The 23,259-nt window shown below is 48.2% G+C and overlaps 1 protein-coding gene across 1 annotated transcript in view; it reads right to left on the reverse strand.

Annotated features, from left to right (window-relative positions):
• The window catches only part of LOC143398987 (dedicator of cytokinesis protein 2), a 401,674-nt gene that overhangs the window by 344,477 nt on the left and 33,938 nt on the right, over positions 1-23,259 (reverse strand). Inside the window, exons 7-15 of the mRNA XM_076855686.2 lie at positions 22,629-22,764; positions 20,317-20,471; positions 16,579-16,660; positions 10,875-11,010; positions 9,335-9,410; positions 8,371-8,447; positions 7,756-7,881; positions 6,500-6,624; positions 1,377-1,475 (exon numbers count right to left, since the gene is read on the reverse strand). Coding sequence (XP_076711801.2) covers positions 1,377-1,475; positions 6,500-6,624; positions 7,756-7,881; positions 8,371-8,447; positions 9,335-9,410; positions 10,875-11,010; positions 16,579-16,660; positions 20,317-20,471; positions 22,629-22,764 — 1,012 coding nt within the window. The remainder of the gene's footprint in view (positions 1-1,376; positions 1,476-6,499; positions 6,625-7,755; positions 7,882-8,370; positions 8,448-9,334; positions 9,411-10,874; positions 11,011-16,578; positions 16,661-20,316; positions 20,472-22,628; positions 22,765-23,259) is intronic.

Below are 23,259 nucleotides of genomic sequence, written 5' to 3' on the forward strand. Positions count from 1 at the left end.
AGAGAGGATAGCCAATAAAAGGCTATCGGAGAACCACAGCACTTGTCCATGGGGACATGTCTACTGCCTGACTTGCCACCAGACACCTGCCAGGTGCTGTTCAGATCCTCTGAAGGTGCCTCAGAGGACCCCATGCCCCCACGAGTGGCGACTTCTACTGCACCCCAGGGCTGAAGACAGCTCTGTCACTCTGTGTCCTTCCAGGTAAGTAGACTTAAAATTGGCCCCAGAATTGAGCTGGGTGTTCCATGAAGAAAATGACAACATATTCCTGTGTGTTCTTCACAATCACTTGGGTCTATCAAGCCTCCCGTATGCTTAGAGCAGAACAAGGGATCTTCAAAGTGTGATCAACAGTGCGCTAGTCCAGGGATGGGCCGCTGGGGAAAGAAAAAGCTCCATGGTGGAGCAGGTCTGGGAAATACACTCTCTCCTCCTGCAGCTCTGCAGAGATGCTTCCATCAGAAGGGTTCTGAGAACCTGAGACAAGGAAGCCTTTGATATCTATACTTTCTGCCACTTCTCAGTATTTCTCACATTTACTTTATCCAGGAGCTTTATTTTAATGAAACACCACACAGTACTATCTGCGAAGGGGGGCACTATCTGCGAAGGACCTGGCGGACCACAGCAGGCATTTGGAATCTCTGTATCCTTGCCTCCTCCACTCCCTACCTCACAGAGCAGGCGCGAAGCTGCAGAGGGGAGAGTGAAAATGGGCAAGGGGCCAGGGCTGGAAGAGCAGCTCAAAGGAGCTGCAGATCTGGTTTGGTTTTCTACACCAAGAAAACTAGCAGGTACGCTGCAGGACAGCCGAGAACATGTGGCATTTGTAGCATTTATCAAACCCACACTCCTCCAAGACTCTCTGACAGCGTTGGGTGGTTAAATCACTTCATCCTCACAGTCATCCTGTGGCTCCCATTGTACAGATGAGGAAATCACAACAGACAGATCCAATGACTTGCTCAAGGTCAAACAGCTGGGGAATTAATGGTAGAGCAGGAACATGAATCCTGAACTCTCTGGGAGTCTTGCTCAACTTGTTGGCACATTCTCATGAAAAGGAGTAGGAATCAAAAGGAGTAGGAATGATAAGGGCTCCAGTCCACTTCCTGTCCCCTCAAGGAGCACTGGAGAGCTCAGATCAGAGCCAGGCTGCCTGGGTTCCAGCCCTGACATGACCAGCAGTGACACTAGACAATCCACTCACTAGTTCTGGGCCACAATTTTCTCACCAGTAGAATGAGGGAAATACAATGCAGACCTCACAGGACTAGGGCAGAAAATAAACGTTTAAACTAAAATACTTAAAAAAATGCCTGGTTCACTGTAACAGCTACATACACGTTCACGGCTCTTATCATTATTATTACCTTGACTGTTTCCATCCAGCGTGGCTGCTTGACTTGGTAGTACACAACGGAGCGATACTCGTTCATGGGCTTGTCCCCAGCTCCCACACAAATTGCATTCTGACCAAGAAAAATAGAGAGAGAAAGAAAACACTATAGAATTGCTATTTCCTGTGTTTGGGCAACACTGGTTCCAAGGCCAAAGCCAGTCTTAGAACCTAGAGTAACCCTGCCTTCCTTGACCCTTCTCCAGGCCCCTATCATGACCCTTCTACATTACAGATTTATACATGAGCATCCCTGGCCCAGGAGTGACAGCTGCTTAACCACAGAAATTCTATTACTTTCATTCTGGAAACCACTGGAGCATGCCGGTCGCTGACGTGGCGCCTCATTGTAAATGGTAACCAGCCTCCGAGTCACTGCAGGCTGCTAGTCTTATTAATCCTATTTGTTTCCTAAATGTGGATGTGCACAAGGTTTACAAACAGGCTCAGGTTGGCCAAGCAGAAACCCTTTCTGATGGATTTTGGTTGCTGACGCACCAAAGTAAAAGGGCACTCGCTGGGCAGTGGCAGACAGTATGAGCTTCAGAAAGACAACGGGGTGCCCACCATGAAGAATGAGTCTGGGGAGGGTGATTCCATTCAGCCTGCAGTGGTGATCATCTTCTGCACGTTTGGGGCCCACACTAAGCTCTGGAGGAACCAGGGTGAGCCGGGAACTGAACCAGATATGAGCTCAGAGTTTGGTGGAGAGGGTCAGACACATGAGCTCCCCGGTCCTGACTAGTGCCATGTGATGGCAGGCACACATAGACTGAACTCAGGGAAGACCCCTTAGAGGTGATGACACTTAAGCAACTTTTTTTTTTGGTAGCAGGGATTGAACCCAGGAGCACTTGACCACTGAGCCATATCCCCAGCCCTTTTTTATTTTTTATTTTGAGACAGGGTCTCACTGAGTTGCTTAGGGCTGAGGCTGGCTTTAAATTTACTATCCTCCTGCCTCAGCCTCCTGAGCTGCTGGAATTACAGGCATGCACCTCCATGCCTGGTGATAGGTAAGCATCTTTAAGAAAGAGTCTGAGTTGGCTTTGAGCAGAAACATGGGAAAGGCATTCTGAGCAGAGAGCAAGCAGAGCACTCCGACCTATGTAGGATATTTATTCTTTGCCATAGAAATCACCCTCAGAGAGCTGGGGTCATGACTCAGTGGCAGAGTGCTTGCCTGGCATGTGTGAGGCAATGGGTTTGATCCTCAGCACCACATATCAATAAATAAATAAAAATTTTTAAAAAAGAAATCACCCTCAGAGTCTCAAAAATAACAAGGAATTATTTTCAGATAGTATAAGCAAATCCCTAATTCATTCTCTCTCTCTCTCTCTCTCTCTCTCTCTCTCTCTCTCTCTCTCTCCATCCCATCAGTTTGGGTCCCAACACAAGATCAAGCTAGTATGACCCAGAAGGGACCTAGGGTGGTTTTCATACTAGACTGATAAATCTTTCACTTCAAATCCCTAGGACTAGTTTTGAAGCACTAGCCCCTATAATTGCAAGGCAGGTGCTCCTGGGAGAGACTATGCCTTTCATCAGATTCCTTCAGTTTCTGCAATAAATCCTTGACCCCTCAGTATGTTGAGCCATCAGAGTTGGCCACAGGAAGGCCCTCTGTGGCCCCCAGAAACCAAGCTACATTGGGAAGGAAAATCTGTCCATCTCACTGAAAAGTTCTCGGTGTCCAGTGGATAGGAAAAGGGTGAGCTGAGTTCCAGAACTATTTGAGGCAATGAGCTGAAACATGCTTCCAAAGGTTTGCTGACCACTTGGCATCCAGCGTCATGCTAAGTCCTTAATGCAAACCCATTGCATAGGTGGGTAAACTGAAGCCCTGGGAGGCTAATTCACTTGAAAGTGGCAGGTCCTCTAGATCCTTGTCCAGTGTTCCTTCTATAACAACCTACACTCTTTCTACCTGCAAATATTCATATCTGGTGACATTTATGGGCTTATCGTCTCTGTTGCTTCCGTGAATCCCACATAGCTTATAAAGTCTGAAAACACACATATATCTCAGGTGAAAATAAAACTGTTCTATGGCAGGCAACTGAATGTCACAAAACTATCCTGATGATAAAAAATTTTTATTTCCTATGGCTAAAAAAAAAAAAAAAAAAATTCTCAGCTTTATACAGAGAAAAGCCAAAGACATTGGCCTCTACTTCAGCACTCCAAAGCTCAAACCGGAGGCTGGTGGAGAGAGAGAGAGAGAGAGAGAGAGAGAGAGAGAGAGAGAGAGAGAGAGAGAGAGAGAGAGGGCAGCCAGCCAGTACACAGCCTAGCTCTAGGGAGGATGTAGATTCATATAAATCTCAAGTGAGACTTTGGCCACAGTCCACACTGCCCACCCTCCGAGAGCCCCTAGCTGGTGCGGGAACTCCAGGTCAGTGGAAAACCTGAGGGAGAATCCTGAAGTTGGGGGGGCTGTGATACTGACGTGGCCTTGGCAGAGACACCACAGAGGAGGGAAACCAGGCTCCTGTCACTCCACAGGCATCACCCGAGGCAGATGCGCCACGGCTGCGAATGCACTTGACCAAGGGTGTGCCACGTCATGGGAGATGTCAACCAGCGTTTGCAGGTGGGAATCGGGTTTGAAGCATATGACACTTTTCTAATAATAATGAGTGGATTCAGCAAACACCCACGATGTGGTCAACTCATCTGATATTCACAAGGGTGAGGTGTCTTTGCTCATCCCAGTTTTGGGTAGACTCTCAGACTTGGAGAGGTCATGGACTGGTTCAGAGTTGTTTTACTGATCCAGGCTGTACTGGGCTTTGCACCTGGTGGCCTGGCCCCAGGGGTCATGATCTTGAGCACCAGGTCACACTGTTTCTAGTCCCTACCTCCAATACCTTAAGCTGGATGGCCTCAGAAAAACAGAGGTTTCCGGGCCAGGCAGCATCTGGGCTTCTGGGCTCCTCTAGGAACCTGCTTCAGGCTGGTTTGTCTTTCTGAATTCCCTTCCAGGGCTGCCTGGCATGGCCTGCCTTCTCTCAAGGTTACCCTCCTTCCTGTTATCCATATTTACTATATAGCTCATGAGCTTCTCTGCTACAGCCCCACCTGAGCAAAGACCTAAGGACCCAAAGTGAGCCAAGGGCAGCCTAACCCTTTCCGCTAGCTGGCCCTAATCTGCCAAAGACAGCACCTAGAACAAGAGAGGAAATCGATACTTCCCTTCAGGGACTGTTCCCACAGGAACCCACCAAATAAAGCAGGAGCTTTTGAGTGGGCTGTGTGACACTTAATTAGACCGTAATATTTATTTCTGCAAATAGGGAAAGAAAAGCCTCCCACGGGCTTCCTTAGCCACTTTCAATAGCTGGTCAACTGCACTTCCCCATAACTTCCCCAACAGGTGAAAATGCAAATTATCTCCATGGCCCACGGTTACCTATGCATTTCAGCTCCTGAAGTCCTGCTTATGTATTCATCTTTGATAACTGCATCTAAGCGGCCAGGGTGTGACTTGAAAGACGCAAAGGTGGAGGTAAAAATGGTTCCGACGTGAGATAAGAAGGCCGCCTGCCTGTTGCCTGTTCCCTCTAATTTGTCCTTCGGCAACATTCAAGGCCGGCATATCCATGTTTTAAAAATGAGGCTGAGGTTAAAAAGTTCTCCAGATAGCTGGATAAAAATAACTTCAAAGCAACTGTCTATACATTCCTGAAATGCAATTTCTCCTTTCAGATAAAAACCCTCTGCTCTTCCTTTGTGTTCCTCTCAGCCAAGTGTTTCTCACTTATTCTGTTTTTCAGAAAAGTTTCACCATCCGACAATAAGAGGATGAGGTAAACGCAGGGATTTTGCTCAAGAAGATATTAATTAATGAGGGTGGTTTTGTGAACGAAAAGGCACCAGCAGGGATTTCTTCACAATTATAAAACAAGTCTGAATCATCCCAGAATTGGCAGAAGAGTTATCAGCCTCACTTTTCAAATGAGAAGTAACTGGGAGCATTTTAAAAACATGTGTAGGCCCTCTAGTGACGGTGATGGGTGATGAGGAGACCTGGAACCTGGAATCAAACCCCATCTCTGCCACCTGCTAACTTGATGACCTTGGAGGAGGAGTTGTACTCAGAAAGGTTTCAGTCCCATCTCTCAAAGGCAGGGTAATGGGGTGGAAAGGCATCTCAGTATGGCAGAGCCTGGCAGAGGGGAGTTCTCCTGGGGACACCAGATATTCTGAGGGAGAGGGTGACAATACCAGGCCTGAGCTGAGGCCCCAAGGCTAGAGCCGATGGCTATTAGCCCTTGTGCCCCTCTCTGATCAGTGCTCTGCTTGCCTGGACCGTGGGATCCCCTACAGTGGCTCTGGAGGAAGCTTATCCTGCACTGAAACTTCTACTGAGAATTGATCTTATTTTCGGCTAAGTATTCCAAGAGGAGGAATTGAGAAGCAAAAATCCTCCTACACACTGGACACAACTGCTGACAACCTTACAGGAAATGTAAGTAAATAAATGTAAACACACGACAAATATTGTCCGGGACATATGCTGGATAAATATAGCCATGTGCTTCGCATCCTTGAGTAGGCTCTGTGAGCTCTCTGGAGACCAATTTGTGAATAAGGCTTTCCACCCGGATTCCTGGCTGAGTGCTGGGGAGCTGGATTAAGTGTCAGGAATGTCTGCTTTGAGGACATCTGAGCCTCACACCAGCCCAAGGCTCTGTATTGATCCTCTTTCTTACTATGGATTTTGCCTGAATAAACCAGCTTGGGTTTCAACAAGAACAACATTTTAGCTGCAAAAGGCTAACCTATAAGCAGAGGCCAAGCAAAAATAAAAAGAAGAAGAAGGGGTCATAAAGGATAAGAAACAGGCATTGAAAAACTGCCTGGGCACCAAGGAGTGACAACATGAGGTCTCACTGTGTGACACCACGTTAACCAGGCTCCGAAGGTGTAGCCCACATCACTCAGAGCCATCCCAAAGGCACCTGGCATTGAGGGAGCCAAATCTGGGAGAGGAGAAGCGAATCTTTATGACCAGACCCGCTCCTTGCCCCCATCCCCACTCCCCTCGCCCCCAAGCCCCGGCCCCCAGAGCCAGCGTGGCTGAGCCCTTACAGGCAGCGTTTTGCCGTCCTCGGCACACACACACATGATCACTTCCACATTCCTCTGCGTGGTCTTGTTGTACTTGTCAAAGTCACCTTGTAAGAGAGTAATGTAGATGTCGTTCCTGACATCCCCTGAGGCGGAGGGAGAGAGGAGAAAGAGTTAGACAGGCTTCTGAGGAGAGCTGGAGGGGAGGCAGCGCTGTTTAGGATGTTAAATCAGAACTGCTGGGGAAAGGCATTTTTACCTGCCGGGAGAATGCAGAAGTGGGGAGCGCAGGGATGGAGGGACGCTAGGACATCCATCCCCAAAAAAGGGATAGCATGGTCAAAAAGTGGCCATGTTTTCCTCCACCTGAAGATCCCTTGCTTTCCATCCTCTAGTGACACCTTCTGGGAAGGCCAAGTAAAGCTTCAACTGAACTGATCAGGGCCCAGGAAAAACCCAGGAATAGACCCATCCAGAAGAGAGTGGCTTTCCTGTACCCCAGGACCACGGACACAGGATTTTCAGGAAGGAGGGGCAATCAGAATAAAACATTCTGCAAGGGAACCCACAAGGAGCTGAGATCTCATTATAGAGATCAAATAAATCCCATCCAGACCCCATGGACCAGCCCTCAACTGAGGAAGAAGGTGAGACAGGGAGAGGGATGGCGGGCGGAAGACCAAGCCTCGCGCTCAAGACCAAAAGGGACGTTTCAAAAGAGTGTTATTACACGATCTCACCTTTTGAAATTACAGGCACATTTGGAAAAAAAAATTAATAGTCGTGGTTACGTCTAAAGACAAAGACGTGGGGGAGCTCATAACATTTCACTCTAGACCTTTACGGGGCCACTTGAATATTTTATGGTGAGCATGGATTCCTTTGGCAATAAAAGGTTTAAAAATTTAAGAGAATGACAATATTCCCCCCAGAAAGAGTGTTCTACATGTAGTAAAATAGAAGTGATGCCCGTGATAAATTATTGAGTGATAAAGCAAGTTGCAGAACAGTATAAAAAGCGTATTAAGTAAGGGTACATCGTATATATGAAGTGAGAGCCCACTTGCGGGAGAAAAAAGCGCACGTGTGTGTACTTATGTGTTTGTGTTCATTTCGTGGATGCACAGAGGTTTCTAGATATACAGAAGTTGTTCTCAGTGGTTTACTTTCGGGGAGAGAAAAAGGAAGACAGTAAAAAAAAAAAAAAAAAAAAGGAAAAGGGTAGACTCTTTAAAAATAAAATGGACCCGAGAGCTTGTCCTAGGGGAAGGTCCCACCTGGCATGATGATCTCTGGGAAGCCCAGCTTCCTGGCCACCACAGTGGTCCTGTCCACCAGGTGTGGGTAGTCCTTGCGGATTTGGATGATGTCACCCACCAGCATCTTCATGGTCACCCAGAGGCCTAGAAGGGAGGGTGAGCTTCTGCAAGGTATTCTCTCAGTCGGCCCCCACCCCACTCCGCCATCAGTCCTTTCTGGAGACCACTGGAAGCAGACATAGAACCCCAAATGCAGTGACCCAACCCTGGACTCTGGGCCCACCTCACGGGACTTGAGTAAGGTGAGATAAAACAAGGTCACCACGAAAGTGCCTGACACACTGGAGAGAATGGACCGACCAATTCCTCTCCTTGTCTGGGCACTAGGACCTGCCTCTCGTTTGCTTCAGAGATGCTCCCCTCCCTACAGACCCGGTGCTCCCCTCCCTACAGACCCGGTGCTCCCCTCCCTACAGACCCGGTGCTCCCCTCCCTACAGACCTGGTGCTCCCAGTGGCCCATCTGGAAGGAAGCCTGAGCTCCCCAGGGTCTGGGTTTTGCTCTGTCTCCTTGGGAATTAGGCTTCTGGGTGGTGTGGGGCGGGTTCCGCTGCTCAGTATCTTGGCACCTTACCTTGCCCTCCGCTGTCTCCTTTGGAGGCTGTGACCTTGCCCAGGAGGCTGTGAAGGAAGTCGTTCTCAGCCGTGACCCTGGGGAGGAAGGGAGCACAGTGAGCACATGGAGCCCTCAGGGCACATCCAACCTCTGTCCAGGGTACCCCAGGGAGTTGCCCAGCCTTCCTGGTGCCATGGCTGGAAAGCCAGCCTAGAGGTTCACCCAGGGTGCACATGGGCCATCGGGAAGCACAGGGCTCCTTTCACACACTCACAAAACGCTCTGAAGTTGGGGGATTTCAATGTTCTAAGTAGAGGTCATTTTTATCCCTAGGAAGACTCCTAAAAAGAAAGGATCCACAAGCCCTCAACCCAAACACTGCTCCACGGGTGGCTAAGGCTTCTGTCTCTCCCACGAGGTCCCAGTCACACTCCTTCCCCAGAGCCACTGGCCTTGGTACACGAACAGTCGTGGGGGTGACTGAGTACTGACAACACTCTCCTGCTTTCTCCAAGAGCTTTTAGAGCACAGAAGGACATTTACCTTCCTCAATGTCCTCCCTCAAGTCATGGATGTATCACCCATGAGTACTAGGATGGGACTCCTCAATACAGGTTGCCAGAATGCAGATGCATCCCAGCTCTGAGGTCCCTGTTACGCTTGTAATGAATGCATGAATCTGTTTCTGATTATCTATTTAATTGCCATCTAAAGGACAAGCTCCACAAAGACAGGGCCGTGTTGCTCTTGCCCATCACTCTATCCCCCTTGCCTGGCACAGGGCTGTGCCAGGCTTCAGGAAGAGTCTGTTGAGTAACAGCTGGTGGGTTTTGAGGAGCTTGGCATGGATCACCCTGCCCTCCTCTAGAGAGGCCCAGCCTGATTGCCCTATTGCTAGCCAGGGGTCCCCCCTGCACTGGAGTGGCTCTCCAGGAGGAAGGGTATGGTGGAAGGATCTAGGAAGGCACGGGCCATCGCTTACGGGTGAAACGGGATGAAGTGCTGCTTCTCTTCATCACTCTCTGACTTCCCTTTGATGATGTCTGTTATGTCCATAACTAGAAAGAGAAGAGAGATGAGCTGATGGTTCAACTCCCTCCTTGATCCGAGGAAGGGACAGCAGTGGGATCAAATTGTCAGACATGAGGTAGGGGGAGGCTGGGATTGGGAAAGTCTAAAGGGGCAAGCAGCCCAGCAAGGCACAGCCCGTGGACAGCCAATTCTGAGCACACAGCACCCTTGTAGACGCCTCTGGGCAAAGCAGTTTAGCAGAGGCCACAGGAAGCAGTCAGAGACACGGGTTTGAGCAATTAGCTTGGCATTTGTCACATACATTTAATAGCTACTGTGCCTACCGAACCCAAGTACAGAGACTTCCTGCAGAATTTGATAATCCAGTGAAATATGCACCATTTTTCATATGCACAGAAACCTGACTGTAGAATCCTTGAACCCTGCAATTCCAGAGGCGTCCTGGGCCTCTGAAGCTTCTTACGCCACACACGACGGGGACCCTCCTTGCCTTTGCAGGACCATTGTGCTGGGAGGAGCGTCTGCATACAGCACCAGGGCACTGAAGAGCAGGAGGGGCTTCCATGGAGCCTCCAGGTCCAAGACCCTCATTTTTACACACAGGGAAACTAAGGCCCTGGGGGAAACCAAGGCCCCAGGTCACTTGACGGGCCTGCGAGTGTCAACGCAGGCTAAAAATCCAGGTAGCTCAATACGCTATTCCACTCCACCACTACACAAGGAGCACCAGGAGACGAGCTGGAAAGCCGGTGGATTTGTGATTGCAGAAGATGGGGCCTCCCGAAGTGAGTTCAGATAGGGTACACAGGGATTATTAATGGTACGCGATTAAAAATTTATATTTCAATAAAAAGAATAAAAGTGGCATATCAAATTGCCATGTCCCAGGTATTTAAACTATCATTTAAGATAAATGTGTTTTAGTTTCAATAAAGTGGGTTAATTAAAAGGAAATATATTAGGTAAATAATAGTGCAAGTAATAGCCAAATAGTGGGATGAGAACGTTGGTGCCCTGAAACCCGGGACAGCTGCCTTGTAGGCAGCCTCTGCGGGACATCAGGTCCTGCCCACTCACCAGGTCCCCGTGGAATTCAGACCCGAGGTGGGTGACTCATTCCGTGTAACTGCATTTCCTGTCCTGGATATTTTTTAGAAGGAATTGCTCCTGGTAATTAGATCTCTCCTGCATGTTCTTCCTTTTCCGCAGCCCTGGGGCGCGAAGGCACCGTCTGCTCTGACGGCACGTGACTCCCAACGCTCAACCCCAGACCCCGAATCCATTACTCACGGCGCTCAATGTGAATCCAGGCTTAGTCACCAAAAGCGTATTTCTGTTAGTCACCAAAAGCCTAGTTATTAAGACATATGTCTGGCATATGTCGTGTGGGGGGATGGGGTGAGGCAGGGGAAGGGCGCAAAGAAATAGTCTTTAAAATTCAACCACGAAGACGGGCACGCCAGAAAGTCAGCGGTATGGAGTGTCAGTACCTGCCACTCCGAAGGGCCTCCTCAGCCCCTGCGTGCACTTCTTGGCATTAGTGTCCTTAAGATCCATCTTCCCAACACGAACTATTTGGCAAATCAAGTAAATCTTATCCCTGTTGAGGTCTTTGTTCCCAAGGTCCTGGAAAGAAGGGAAAGGAGAAGTACACATGTCATGCGCTGACTGGGGACAAGGAGACGAGCAAACCTACTATGGCATTTCTGAGGGATGCGTGTGACACTTGGTGTACCTGGGCCAAACCTGCAATTCGTCCTGGAAAAGGTAGGAAACAAGACATCACACCCACTGCACAGAAGTCAGGTGAGGCTTGGAAAGAATACTGAGGGACAGGACTCTGTGCTCCAACCCAAGTGTTCCACTTCAAACTGGTAGAAGGAGAGAAGGGCAGAGGAGTGACAGTGGTTGTAGAGGCAGGTGACCCCTGCAGAAGTAGCTTTTGCTACCAAGGACTCCATCAGTCTCATCCTTGGTCAGCATCTCTGGGAGAGAAGGCAAAAGAAGGGGGCAGTAAAAGAGAGCCACCACTGACTGGACACATCAAGCTCATACATGGGTCGGGCTGTGGTGTCACTGAACAGCCCCTGTCTGTCTCAGAGCCTGCAACACAGAAGGGGCTGCTTTCAGATGCAGGCTGCAGGTCCCATGCCCACGGCCAGAGCTCTGCTCCCTCCCTCACTGTGGGCCCTGCCTGATGGTACTACCCTGGCACAGCTGCTTCAAATGTTCCCAGAGTAGGGGAAGGGAACGTAGCTGTCATAGCTTGGGTCTGGAATGTCGCCCAAAGACTCATGTGTTGAAGGTTGGTCCTCAATGCAGCAATCCTTAGAGGTGGGGTTTGGGGGGAAGCAACTGGACCATGAGAAAACTGACTGCATCAATCTATTAATGCTTTCATGATCTGAGTGGACTATGGGAGGGGGTGGAAACTGTAGGAGGTGGGACTGGGTTGAAAGGAGTGGGTCCCTAGGGGTATGTTTTCAGGGACTGACTGACTCTCTCTCTCTCTCTCTCTCTCTCTCTCTCTCTCTCTCTCTCTCTCTCTCTTTCTCTCTGTCTCCTTCTCAGCTGCCAGAAGGGGAGGAGCTGTGGTCTGCCACACCCTTCCACCTGATATTCTGCCTCATCACAGGCCCAGAAACCATGAGGCAAATAAAACTTTACACCTCTAAGTTCATTTTCTCAGGTATTTTGTCACAGCAATGAAAACCCAACACAGTAGCAAATAATTCACTGGTTATTAAAACTTCCACCCAGAGGAAATGCACATCATCATTTGTGCTCACAGTTCATTGGCCACAGCAAGGTATGCGGCCACACCTGCCTCCAAGGAGGCAGGAAATTGTGCTTAGCTGTGTGTTTAGAAGGAGGAAAGCTGGACTGGTGAGCTCCACCAATGTGCTCTGCATTGTGCCAAGTGTCCACTATGTCATTATTTGGTCCCTAAGAGCTCTCTGGAGTACATACTATTTCTGCATCCCATTTCACAGATGGGGACACTGAGACACAAAGAAAAATAGGGCTTCCCTAAGGCCATGACCTTAGTCCTTGAAGACACTGGGCTTTCAGCCCAGTCACGGCTTCTCCAGAGACCACAGACACACTGACTCCCACACAGCTCCCTCACCATCATGGAGGCATGCCAGAGGGACCCCCCGAGTGTCTCTGCATCCAACTGCCCCACTAAATCTGAAGGCTTCAGTGTTCTTTGGGATCCTGGCCTAGGATCCTCTCGGGAAGGAATAAGACACACTGCTGGCCTCAGAGCAGAGAACCCTCAGCCCTCACAGGAGAGCACGTTTCTCCCACTTGGAGTTAATTCTCATGTTGGCATGTGCATGGGGGACAAGGCATCTGCTTCTATCCAAGCCAGGGCCCAGGTAGAGCAGCCATTCCATCCTCCTGGGAGGCTGGTGTGAGAGGAGGGGGTGGGGCAGAGGAGGGGGAAAGGCAAGTCCCACATATGGTCTGTATCTTCCTGTGCGGAGCTGTGTGGTTGCATACTATGTGCCAAGTTGGCTGAGCTACCGTGTGTAGCTGACTGGCCAAACTCGGGTCTAGGTGTTGCTGTGACGGTTTCCCAGAGAAGGAGGAATTCTGCCTCAAGACGGTAGTTTAGAAATCCCATCGGGTTCTGGTCTACTGGCCTGCCCTGCAGATTCCCAACAGCAAGCCCACTGGCTCCATTTCTCTGGAGAACCCCAACTCCTGCAAGGGCTGTCCTTCACCAACTGGAGGGTGGACACCTGCTTCTCCTTCTGCAAGCTCAGAAGGGAGAGGGGGTAAGGGGAAAGAGGAGCCGCATGGGACTGATACCCCCCTTATCGTTTGCACCCCACCGTGCCCTGGGCCATCTGGGTTGAAGATCCCAATTACATCACATCCAAATGGCTGAAGGGCCTGTGCTCTGGCTTGCCTGGCTCTTTCCTCCCAGCCATCCTGAGAGGACCTACAACTTGTCCTTAGAAGCCGCATTTCTTCTTCTACTTCTCTCCCCTCATCGTTAACAGTGTGCTATTTCCTACCCTATTAGCAGTGCTAATCTTTCCTAGTTGACATGAAAGGTCCTAGACATAATATATCCAGCTGTCCTCGCCAACTGGTCCCTCACCATTCTCTGAAAATCAGACTCTATTTTTGTCACAAAGATTTCTTTATTGCACCACAGACGCAGGAGGCTCGCTTTCAACCCTGGGTCTTTCTTTCTTCCTGACCCTCCCCTCCCTCCCACCTCAAACACTTGCCTCTTATTCTTCTGCACATCCAAAGCCTCTCCATCCTCAAAACCCTGCTTCCTTCGTAATGTCCTCCATCCTTAATTACTTCTCTCCTCCCCTTAGGATCATTCCTATTTCTACAGTATCTAGGTTGATCTTTCAGAGCCATTTTAGAGCCACCAAGGCCCTGGAACCTGAAGGGCTCCAGATGGGGTGGACTGAATTGTGTCCCCTCCCCAGCCCAACACCAAAATCCATATGTTGATGTCCTGTCCTCCAGTCGGGGTTTCTGGTCTACGGCCCTGCCCTGCAGTTTGGCTACATTTGGTGACAGATCTTTATGGAGGTAACAAGTTAAAATGAGGTCAATAGGATGTGTCCCTATCCAACATGAGTGGTGTCCTTATAAGAGATCAAGACACAGACACACCGAGGGGGGAGCATGTGAAGACACAGGGGGAGGACACATCCACAAGGTGAGGCCAGAAGCTGGTAAAAAGCCAATCACCTAATAGGGTAGGAAATAGCACACTGTTAACGATGAGGGGAGACACCTTGACCTCAGACATCAGCCTCCAGAACTGTGAAGAGATGCATCCCTGTTGCTTGGGCCAAGCAATCCGTGGTACTTGGTTGTGACATCCCTAGCTGACCAATACACGAGATAGACCCATAAAGTCCCTACAGAAGCCCCATCCACCTTGATTTCTGTAAAGATTGTGACTTGCTCAAAGGAAGATGCCATATCTCTAAAAGCTGCTTCATCAGTGACTCCCTGGCCCTGGAGAATCTTAGCTTAGCCCAGAATGCTGGAACGCAGATTCTCCTCTGGAGGGTGTGTAAGTGAGTGATCCTTACTGAGAACTGGGCTCCAATCTGCAGTGTCTCCCAATTCATTCTACTTAGAAGAACTTTTGTTGAACCAATCAAGTGAAGTTCTCAAGTTCAGCTGCCAGGTTTGGGGGAAGCAGGATGATGGAGCCTCAGCACCATCTGAGTAGCGATGTTAACATTCCTTTTACTGTCCACTCCTGTTTCCTGTGTTAGCAGCGACCCCAGATGGGCTGAGTCTCCGGGAAGGAACCCGTGGCACATGCTGCTTTCCTCTGGCCCGGCCCAGGAATATTTATGAGGCAGACAGAGGGGACATCAACTGTCGGTCAGATCCACACGCCAGCTCTGTGAGCCCAGTGAGCAGAAAATCTGTCCCCAGAGTGGAGACTAGACAGAACTGACATCCAGAGGGGAGAGTCAGAGGCCAGCCAGGCACATGGCTGCCAGCTCTTGGCTCTTGTCTACCGGGAGCACCACCACGACACCCAGTTGAAAGGAACATCCAGGCAAACGTGGTCTCGACACTCACTTCTGATTATCTATGTAGTCTGCAGTGCTTTCCAACCTGGCTCCTGCTTCGTTATCCACTTATTTATTATCTAACACCCTCCACCCATTGCACCATGACAGGAAGGACTCCATCACCACTGTCTCCCAGCACCCAGCAGAGAGCTCATACCTAGCAGGTGCTCACTGGATCACCCCAGAATCAGTACAAGCCATGAGACCACCATGACCTTCCTTCCCAAAATGAGGACTTCCCCATCTCAACAGAGAGAAGTACCATGGAACCAGAGTCCTCGAGTTCCCTGGTTCTGAGAAGCAGAGCCCTGGCCCAGGCAGAATTCCATGAAGGCAACCCATATCGTCATTGACACCACGTGACACCAATGCCCTTCCTTCCTACTGACATCAGGGATGCATTCTCTGCCAAAGGAAGAACAGATTGATTTCCCGTCCTCCTCCCTCTCATGAAGCATCTGTCTCATGGTTTAATCAGGAAGCCCCGTGGGACACTCCTATTTATCAAGAAAACAAATAGGCTCCTCCTGCTAACTGATAATAAACAGAATTGAGGCACATTTGTATATGCCAAGAAAACTCTGTCTAAGCATTTAGGACCTATGATCCTATCCCACGCCTCTGGCCTATTTTTCAGGAAATAACAAACAAAATAAATCAGCTATACCACAATCTATCGCGAGGCGACAGGAGACATTGCACTTAATGGGCTGTAACTGGGAAATTATCATAGAGCAAGGTAGGTTAATCTAGCGTGTCGGTCACTCCCGGCCCAGTGCGTCCATTTGGTCAATGCCCAAACCCCTCCCTGGCTCCACCTCTGCCATTTCTTGTGCTAATGCAGGCAACACAGTGAAAAATCCCATGGGTGGTCTTCTCCCCGAAGGAAATGATACCCATAACCTCAGCGTCCTGAGGTCACACTCTTAACATGGCCTGTGAAGAAGGGACAAGAGAGCAGTCTCTGCTGGAAATTATAACTGTTATTTATCCCCTTTCTTCCATTGCTTCCCCCTGCTCAGAGCAGAAAAAGCCGAGTTTATTCTTAGAAATAAATCTTCCAAATGACAAATTTTAGCATTTCTACAGGTAAGCCTTGCCCAGTGGGCACTAGTGTTCCGAAGGACACTCTCAAGTCCCCCCCCACCCCAGACTTTCAGTCATCCAGGACTCAATCATGTTCACGATATCCAATTTACCAAGGCGGCCAATGTTGTAGGGAAGCGCTGGGTTTTCATACACATTTTAGAAAGTTTTCCAGAAAGGCCCAAAGTGAAAAGAGGAAGAAGCTGAGTTAACCATGAATTAACTGGGAAGTCAGAATAGTAGCCACCATGCCCAGTACCAGGCACTACTGATCAGGAGGTGTGTGCTGTTCTCTGTGTATACAGGAGTGAGAAAGAGACAGGGCGGGAGGGAGAGAGAGAAGGAGAAGAACTGTCCTCCTGAAGGCTTCCTCGGGGTACAGAAGGCCTTTGCCAGTTCCAACTCCCTCCATCAAGCTGGGAACCCAGCCCTGCACTGAGGCCACGCCCCCTCCTGACCAATGGATCAGCCATACTTCCAAGATCAGATCCCCCTGAGGTGGACGTGGTGACAAGAAGAGGGGTACACTCACCGTGAAGACCACCTTCAGGTTGTTGAGCATCTCGATCTCCTTCGGGAAGCCCCTGCTGCCCCATCGTACCAAGTAGTTCTCACTGTGGGAAGATGAGCAGTAGCCTATTACTGCAGGGGCTCCACGGCTGTCTGTCAAAACCATTCAACGAGCACCTACTATGTGCCTGCACCAGCCTGGCAGCTGACGAGGTGCTAGTGTTTGTGGCATGGTCCTTTCCTCTGAGAGATCCCAGCTGTGTTGGCAAACCGACCTTAGAGGAGCAAGGGAAGAATGACGGACACACATGTGGCCATGTCCTCTTTCCTCCCCTATCCGCTGAGCACTTTCTGCAACAAGTGCTTAATACTTTTGAAGAGCCGCTGAAAGGTTATCAAGAAAGAGATGGGAGGCAAAACGATTTCGGCATGCTTTTCTGGACCTTATGAACATATTGCTCTCCCCCGTCTCCCCACTTTTGAGACTGAGTAAATATTTGAATTCTTTTCAATCAGGAGTGTTTGAGGCAGGAGTGTTTCCTTGAATGGAATGTCGTTCTGTGGTGGCTCATGCAGGATCTTCGCCACCATCCAAGATACTCTTAAACAACTATTTAAATGCATTTGTCCTACTATTTATGTGAAATTGTGCTTGATGCAACTAAGAAGCAGATTCAAGGGTTAAGCAGTAAGACAAAAGGTAGAGGCCAGACCATGTAGGCCTTGTAGGCCATGAAAGGCTTCAGACTGGACCCTGAGAATAATGGAGCCTGCTGAGGGTTTTCCTGAGGGGACAGGGACTGAGCAAGTCCCATCAGGCAGGGATCCCCTGACACTGATGCATACTCGCTTTCCATCTCACCCCCCTCGAGTCACCAGACCCAGTGTGATCACAGTGTCAGCACAGCCACGCCAAGGAGACAGGGAGTCAGCACGGGTCTAACTTAAAACAAGCAGGGCACCGCTCGCTGAATGGAGTGGCTAGGTTTTCCAGGCCCTCCAGGACCATATACTTGGTGCCAAATAAATGCCATTATTTTGAATCAGAAAAAAATAAATAACACCCTAAACCCAAAGTTAGCTCCAGAGGGCGTGATAAGTGACTTCAGCAAAGCTGAGGGGGCCGCCTCCCTCTAAGGAGCTTTCTGCCGCTCACATCTTACTTTCTCTCCACTCATCCCTGGAAGATTAATGAAGGCAGTTGAGTAAAGTTCAAGAAGGAAATGGAACCAGTAGCAAAAATGAGCACAGCCTCAGATTAGCCAACGTTTAAAAAGTCAACTTACATGTAACTTTTTCATCCTTTAAAAAAAAATTCCTCAGTAATCTAAAAAAGAATTTTTTGGAATTCACAGCAAACTAGGGAGATTCTACCCCCCAAAAAAAAAAAAAAAAAAAAAAAAAAGAAAGAAAGAAGAGAAAAGAAAAAAAAAGCAATCATGAACCTATATCAATATTATTCCTTCCTACTAGTTATTTATGGACTGTTCCTATTGAAATGCATAGGCATTTTCCAGTACCTTCCATCACATGTTGCCATCCCCTTAGTGACCCAGCCTGCTACATCCAAACAGCAGGAGCCAGCAATTTTCTTCTAGGAGAAATGCAATCATAAATAAGAAAAGCAATTTAGAGGTCTGAGCTGGTCCCATCCATCCTTGCCTGGAACACCTGGGTAATAAAACCTGAAGGCTCAAGCCACCAGGACAGGTGGGACCGCCTTTGATGATGCCCTCCTCACAGGAAAGGAGGCCCATTTCAATTCCCTCCTGGGCCCTATGTGGACAAAGATTACCATGGCCTGATGCCCAAGCTGCTACTGCTTTGCCCTACAAAACTTTACTTTCAATTTCTCAAACCAGATTTCTTCAGGAATCCACTGCGAATCTCACCTCGATCCAACCCAACAAGATCAGGCCCAGAAAAATTCTCTCCAGCCCACATCAGGGCATGCTAAGGAGGCCCCAATTCTGATGCCAGGGCCAGGTAAACCCTGACTAGAGCAGGCAGGAGTGGAGATTTCTTTCCTAGAGAGTGAGCAGCTCTGCAGGGTCAGACTGCTGTAGCAAGTGTTTCCCAACCCCCCACCCTTCTCCTCTCCCCGTCTTTCTCTCATTTCTCCTCCTTCTGTCTTTATAGCTCTTCATTCTCTTGCTCCTCCTGCTCACCTCGCACCCCACCTCCACCCCAAGGGATGCTCCTGAGGTATCACTCCCACATGCCCCACCAGGCATGTCACCCAGGGTGGTGCATCAGAGACAGAACTGCCATCTCCTTGCTCCACAAAGCTAGCTCAGGCCATCCATCACTGAGAGGGGTCAGTGGCCCGGGCACCCTCGTCAATGTGGCAGTAAGGAGTCCTCGTGCTTTCTAAGAGATAGGGAGGGTTCTGACAATGTTTTTAGGATCTTTCTCACAGGAGCCTTGGGAGTGACTGTCAGGGAACCGCAAGGGACCTTTGACACCAGCCACTATAAGGTGGGTTCTGAGGGATCAGAAAAACTTGTTCTTAGTGTCATATGCACTGAGGTGTACTGGGCTGACTCTGTAACTTCAGGGTCCTGGGTGAGCCACCAAGCATAGCTCTCTACTCCAGTGGTACTGAAGCTCTGGTGAAAACCATTTATGCTTTTTGATGCAACTCATTTCTTGGTGACAGACAATGGTTTGCCTTTGAAGTCAGATAGACCTGAGTATAAATCTCGGCTCTGCCATTTATAACTATGTGGACCTCTATGTGGGCGCTGGGCTTCCTTGGTCCTCCTTTTCTCATCCAGATGGCAGGGAGTAATGAGGACCAAATGCAATTATTTGCAGGTCTCAGCTCAGTCTTCTTAGATGACTCCACGCCTCTGAGATGTCTTCAGGGAAGCGGTGATTGATTGAAGCACCGCCACTTGCAATGTGGCAACAACCAAGCTAGGAAGATGTCCATGTCTCCATTTTTTCCCCATGAAGACAGAGAGATAATGCTTCAGCTCTGTTTTAATATGTCAACCAGTGACCACTGGTCCTAAACTCCAGGGCATGGGACAGGCAGTGGTCCCCTAAGAGGAAGGTTGTCTGAACCGCAGAAGAGGTCAGGGGGTTGACTGTGGGGGCTGGTGGTGCTCCACAGTCTCCTCCTTGGTGATCCCCAGAGGTGTTTTCCCTTCTTTAAGGAAGGCACCCAGAAGTTCCCTCACCTCCTCCATTCCCAGAGCAATTAATCAAAGTAGCAATAATAATAACCACTGCCTCTTGGAGCGCATGTGCCAGGCCCATGCTTTACAGGCTTTTCTCATTAAAACCAGAAAGAAAGGGTAGCACTCATATTTTGTGAATGTGAAACTCAGGCTTAAGAACGGTCAACAGCCTAAGGTCAAGAAGAATGAAAACACAAAGGTGAGGTTGTGCACATGGACAGACCTTAAGGAGGATTTGGAGATTTCTTCATTCACTTCTCAACTCCTATAAAACTAGGTATTGCTCTATCCAACGTGACAAGTGAATCTTGTAATTTCTGGTTGTTTTCTTGTCATCAAAACCTACTGACAAAACCCTGTAACTATAACTGCACTGTGGAAAAAGTCTGGTGGGAAGTCACACTTTTATCTGACCCCCAGGCTCTCCAAAGGAATGATTTCCACATTCTCAGGTTGCTTTTCCTCCATGTGGGAATTTATTCCACAAGTGATGGTGGGGAGAAGAGATGCTGGGTGCTCTGCCAAACTCCAACCTCCCACGCACACGGAGGTCAGGCAATGCTGAGCGTACCTACCTTATGACCATTTGCTTGTTGGGGTCATAGAGAGACATGAAGAGTTCAGCATCTTCCCCAATTCTGCACACAAAGTTCCTCACAAAGACATAGAGGCTGTGGGTGGGAGAAGAAGAGATCCTGGAGTACATTCCATAATCAGGCTGGTCTTTTGACTACGTGGTGGAAGGAAGAAGAAAGATGGAAAATATTAGCTCAGCATCACTTAAGACAACAGAAACAGTCCTGGATATTAGGAGTCAGTCAGGGTTAAACCTAAATATTTCAGCACTACATGCAGCTCTACTGTCAAATTTCTGCAGTCTGAATGAAGTCACTTTGACTCTATTGACTTTAATCTTCCTATTCTGGGAAACACCATCATGGACCCCATATTCTTCATGAAGTTATTTCTTCATGAAGGAAAAAAATGCTTACTGGACTTTATCAGAACCACAATCTTTTGCTCTTTGAAAGGTGCATTTTAAAATGAAAAGGTGAGGCACAGACTGGAAGAAGTCTGTAAAACACACCTCATAAAGAATCTATATCTAGACTGGGCATGGTGGCACATGCCTGTAATCCCAGCTGTTCGGAAGGCTGAGACAGGAGGATCGCGAGTTCAAAGCTGGGGTCAGCAATGGCAAGGCACTAAGTAACTCAGGGAGACCCTGTCTCTAATAAAATACAAAATAGGACTGGGGATGTGGCTCAGTGGTTCAGTGCCCCTGAGTTCAATCCCTGGTATCACCACCACCACCACCACCCCGCCGCAGAAAAAGAAACTATACATAGAACATACAAATAATTTGACAATTTTGATTAATGAGACAAACAACCCAATTTAAATGGGTAAAGTATTTGAACAGTCACTTCACAAAAGAAGGTACAAATGGAAAAGGCCAGTAAGCACATTAAGAGATGCTCAACCTCAGGGGCCAGCAAGGAAATGAGAATTAAAATCATCATAAAAATCCTGTAAAGCTATCACTACACAATAGCTAGGATAACTGCAGTGAAAAACTGACAACACTGCATGTTGGAAAGACTGTAGAGCAACTGGAACGCTGATATGCTGCTGGGGGTGGGGGTGCAAAATTATACAGTTGTTTTGGGAAACTTTTTGAAAAGTTGCACATACACTTATCATATGGTCCAGGAATCCCACTGTGAAGTATTGCCCAAAAGGAATGAAAACATGTTCATGCAAAGATTTGTTTGCAAATGTTCTTAGCAGCATTAAAATTATACACACACACACACACACACACACACACACACACAATTATACACACACACACACACAACTGGCCAGTAGTATATCAATTGACAATGAAAAGGGCCAACACATTAATATGCACAATAACCTGAGCCTCCAAAACATTATGCTGAGCTGAAAGAAGTCTAACACAGGACGCCGACACTGAAACTCCCCAAATTCATGAGATGAGGAGGAAGTACAAGAAACATTGGGGGCCATGGAAATGTTCTATAAGTTGTTCTACGTGTTCTGTATGTGCTGGAGATGAGTCAGCAGCTTATATTACTAAGATTCATTAAAGTATAGCTTAAAATGAGTAAATTTTACTATGTGCAAATTATATCTTAAAAAAATGAAAGTAAACTTGCTTTCAAATAATACATACATTTAAAGTGTAAATTATATTTTTACCCCTCCTTGAAATGTCTTCTTGGCTTGTCATCATACTAGGACCAAGCCTAGTGACTCCTAATGTCAGGAACTCAGTTCCTTCAAGAACCAGATCTTGCCACCCACCTCTCCAAATCACTGCCCCATCTATTGGGCTTTCTATTCCTCAAACATGCAGAACTCAATTTTGCCTCAGGACCTTTGCACTTGCTGCTCCCTCTGCCTAGCCCACAGGCCTTCCCAGGCAGTGCCTGCATATCCCTTAGGCTCCTGTTCAGAGTTTACTCTCAACAGAGGCCTTTCCTGACCAGCCCTTCTAAAGTAGCTCCTGATTCACAAAACCCTGGTTGATTGCCTTTTAGAAATGTATCACCATCTGGAATTGATTTTTCATTTATTTATTTACTTTTTTACTACCTCTTTGGTCTTTTTTCTAGAATTCAAAAACTCCAAGAGATTAGGAATCTTGCCTGGCAATTAACTACCTTTGGGATGCATGCTGAATGAATTACAGATCTGAGTACAAAAACACAATAAAGTGTGTGTGATTACTGATCATTTCAGGTCATAGGACAGATGGCCCCTTGAATAATACACAGTCTGGTTAATTAGCCTATTATTTTAAGTTTATGGTGTGTTAAATGCCTGCCTCACTGGCCAAAGCCTCTTTAGCAAAGCTCACCATTTCCTCCTTGATGCGCTCTGTGATTTTATCAGTTGCTTCTTCATGAGCGTGGAATAGGCTGATGACACTGGTGTTATCAGGGTCCAAGATGTTCCCATCCTCATCTCTGACAATCAGATCGAGCTCAAGGATTCTGAAAAGCAAAACCTGGAGATGAACAGAGATCGGGGAGGCCTGTGGGATACTAGTGAGGAGTGTTTAGTAGGAAGCTCAAGCGGTTGAGGACCTCATGGTCACAGAGACACGCTGCACACAGATGGCCTGGGACACAGCTTGGGGGGCAGATCTGTGCTGAACCCCTCTCTCAGGACAGGGCACACCATACAGTGCTCCAATGTGGTGTTTCCTGTGATGTCACAGCAGGAAGAACAGGGGTGTGTGTCGCAGCACAGTTTACATCAGCAAAGTGTTAAAGTGTGTGTGTGTGTGTGTATCTCAAAAGAGAAATGGCTGATCTGTGATGGAAGACCTAGGGCTTAAAAGGATGATGTAATTTTGATGTGTTTAATGACATAAATGTATCAGAGGGAAAAAAAGATACAGAAAGATGGCAGTGTATTTTATGTGGAAAAAAATCAAACAATAAAACAACAACAAAAAAAAAAACAGGCCGGATGTGTCACATGGG

The sequence above is a fragment of the Callospermophilus lateralis genome, chromosome 5 (assembly GCF_048772815.1).
Source record: "Callospermophilus lateralis isolate mCalLat2 chromosome 5, mCalLat2.hap1, whole genome shotgun sequence".
NCBI classification, from domain to species: Eukaryota; Metazoa; Chordata; class Mammalia; order Rodentia; family Sciuridae; genus Callospermophilus; species Callospermophilus lateralis.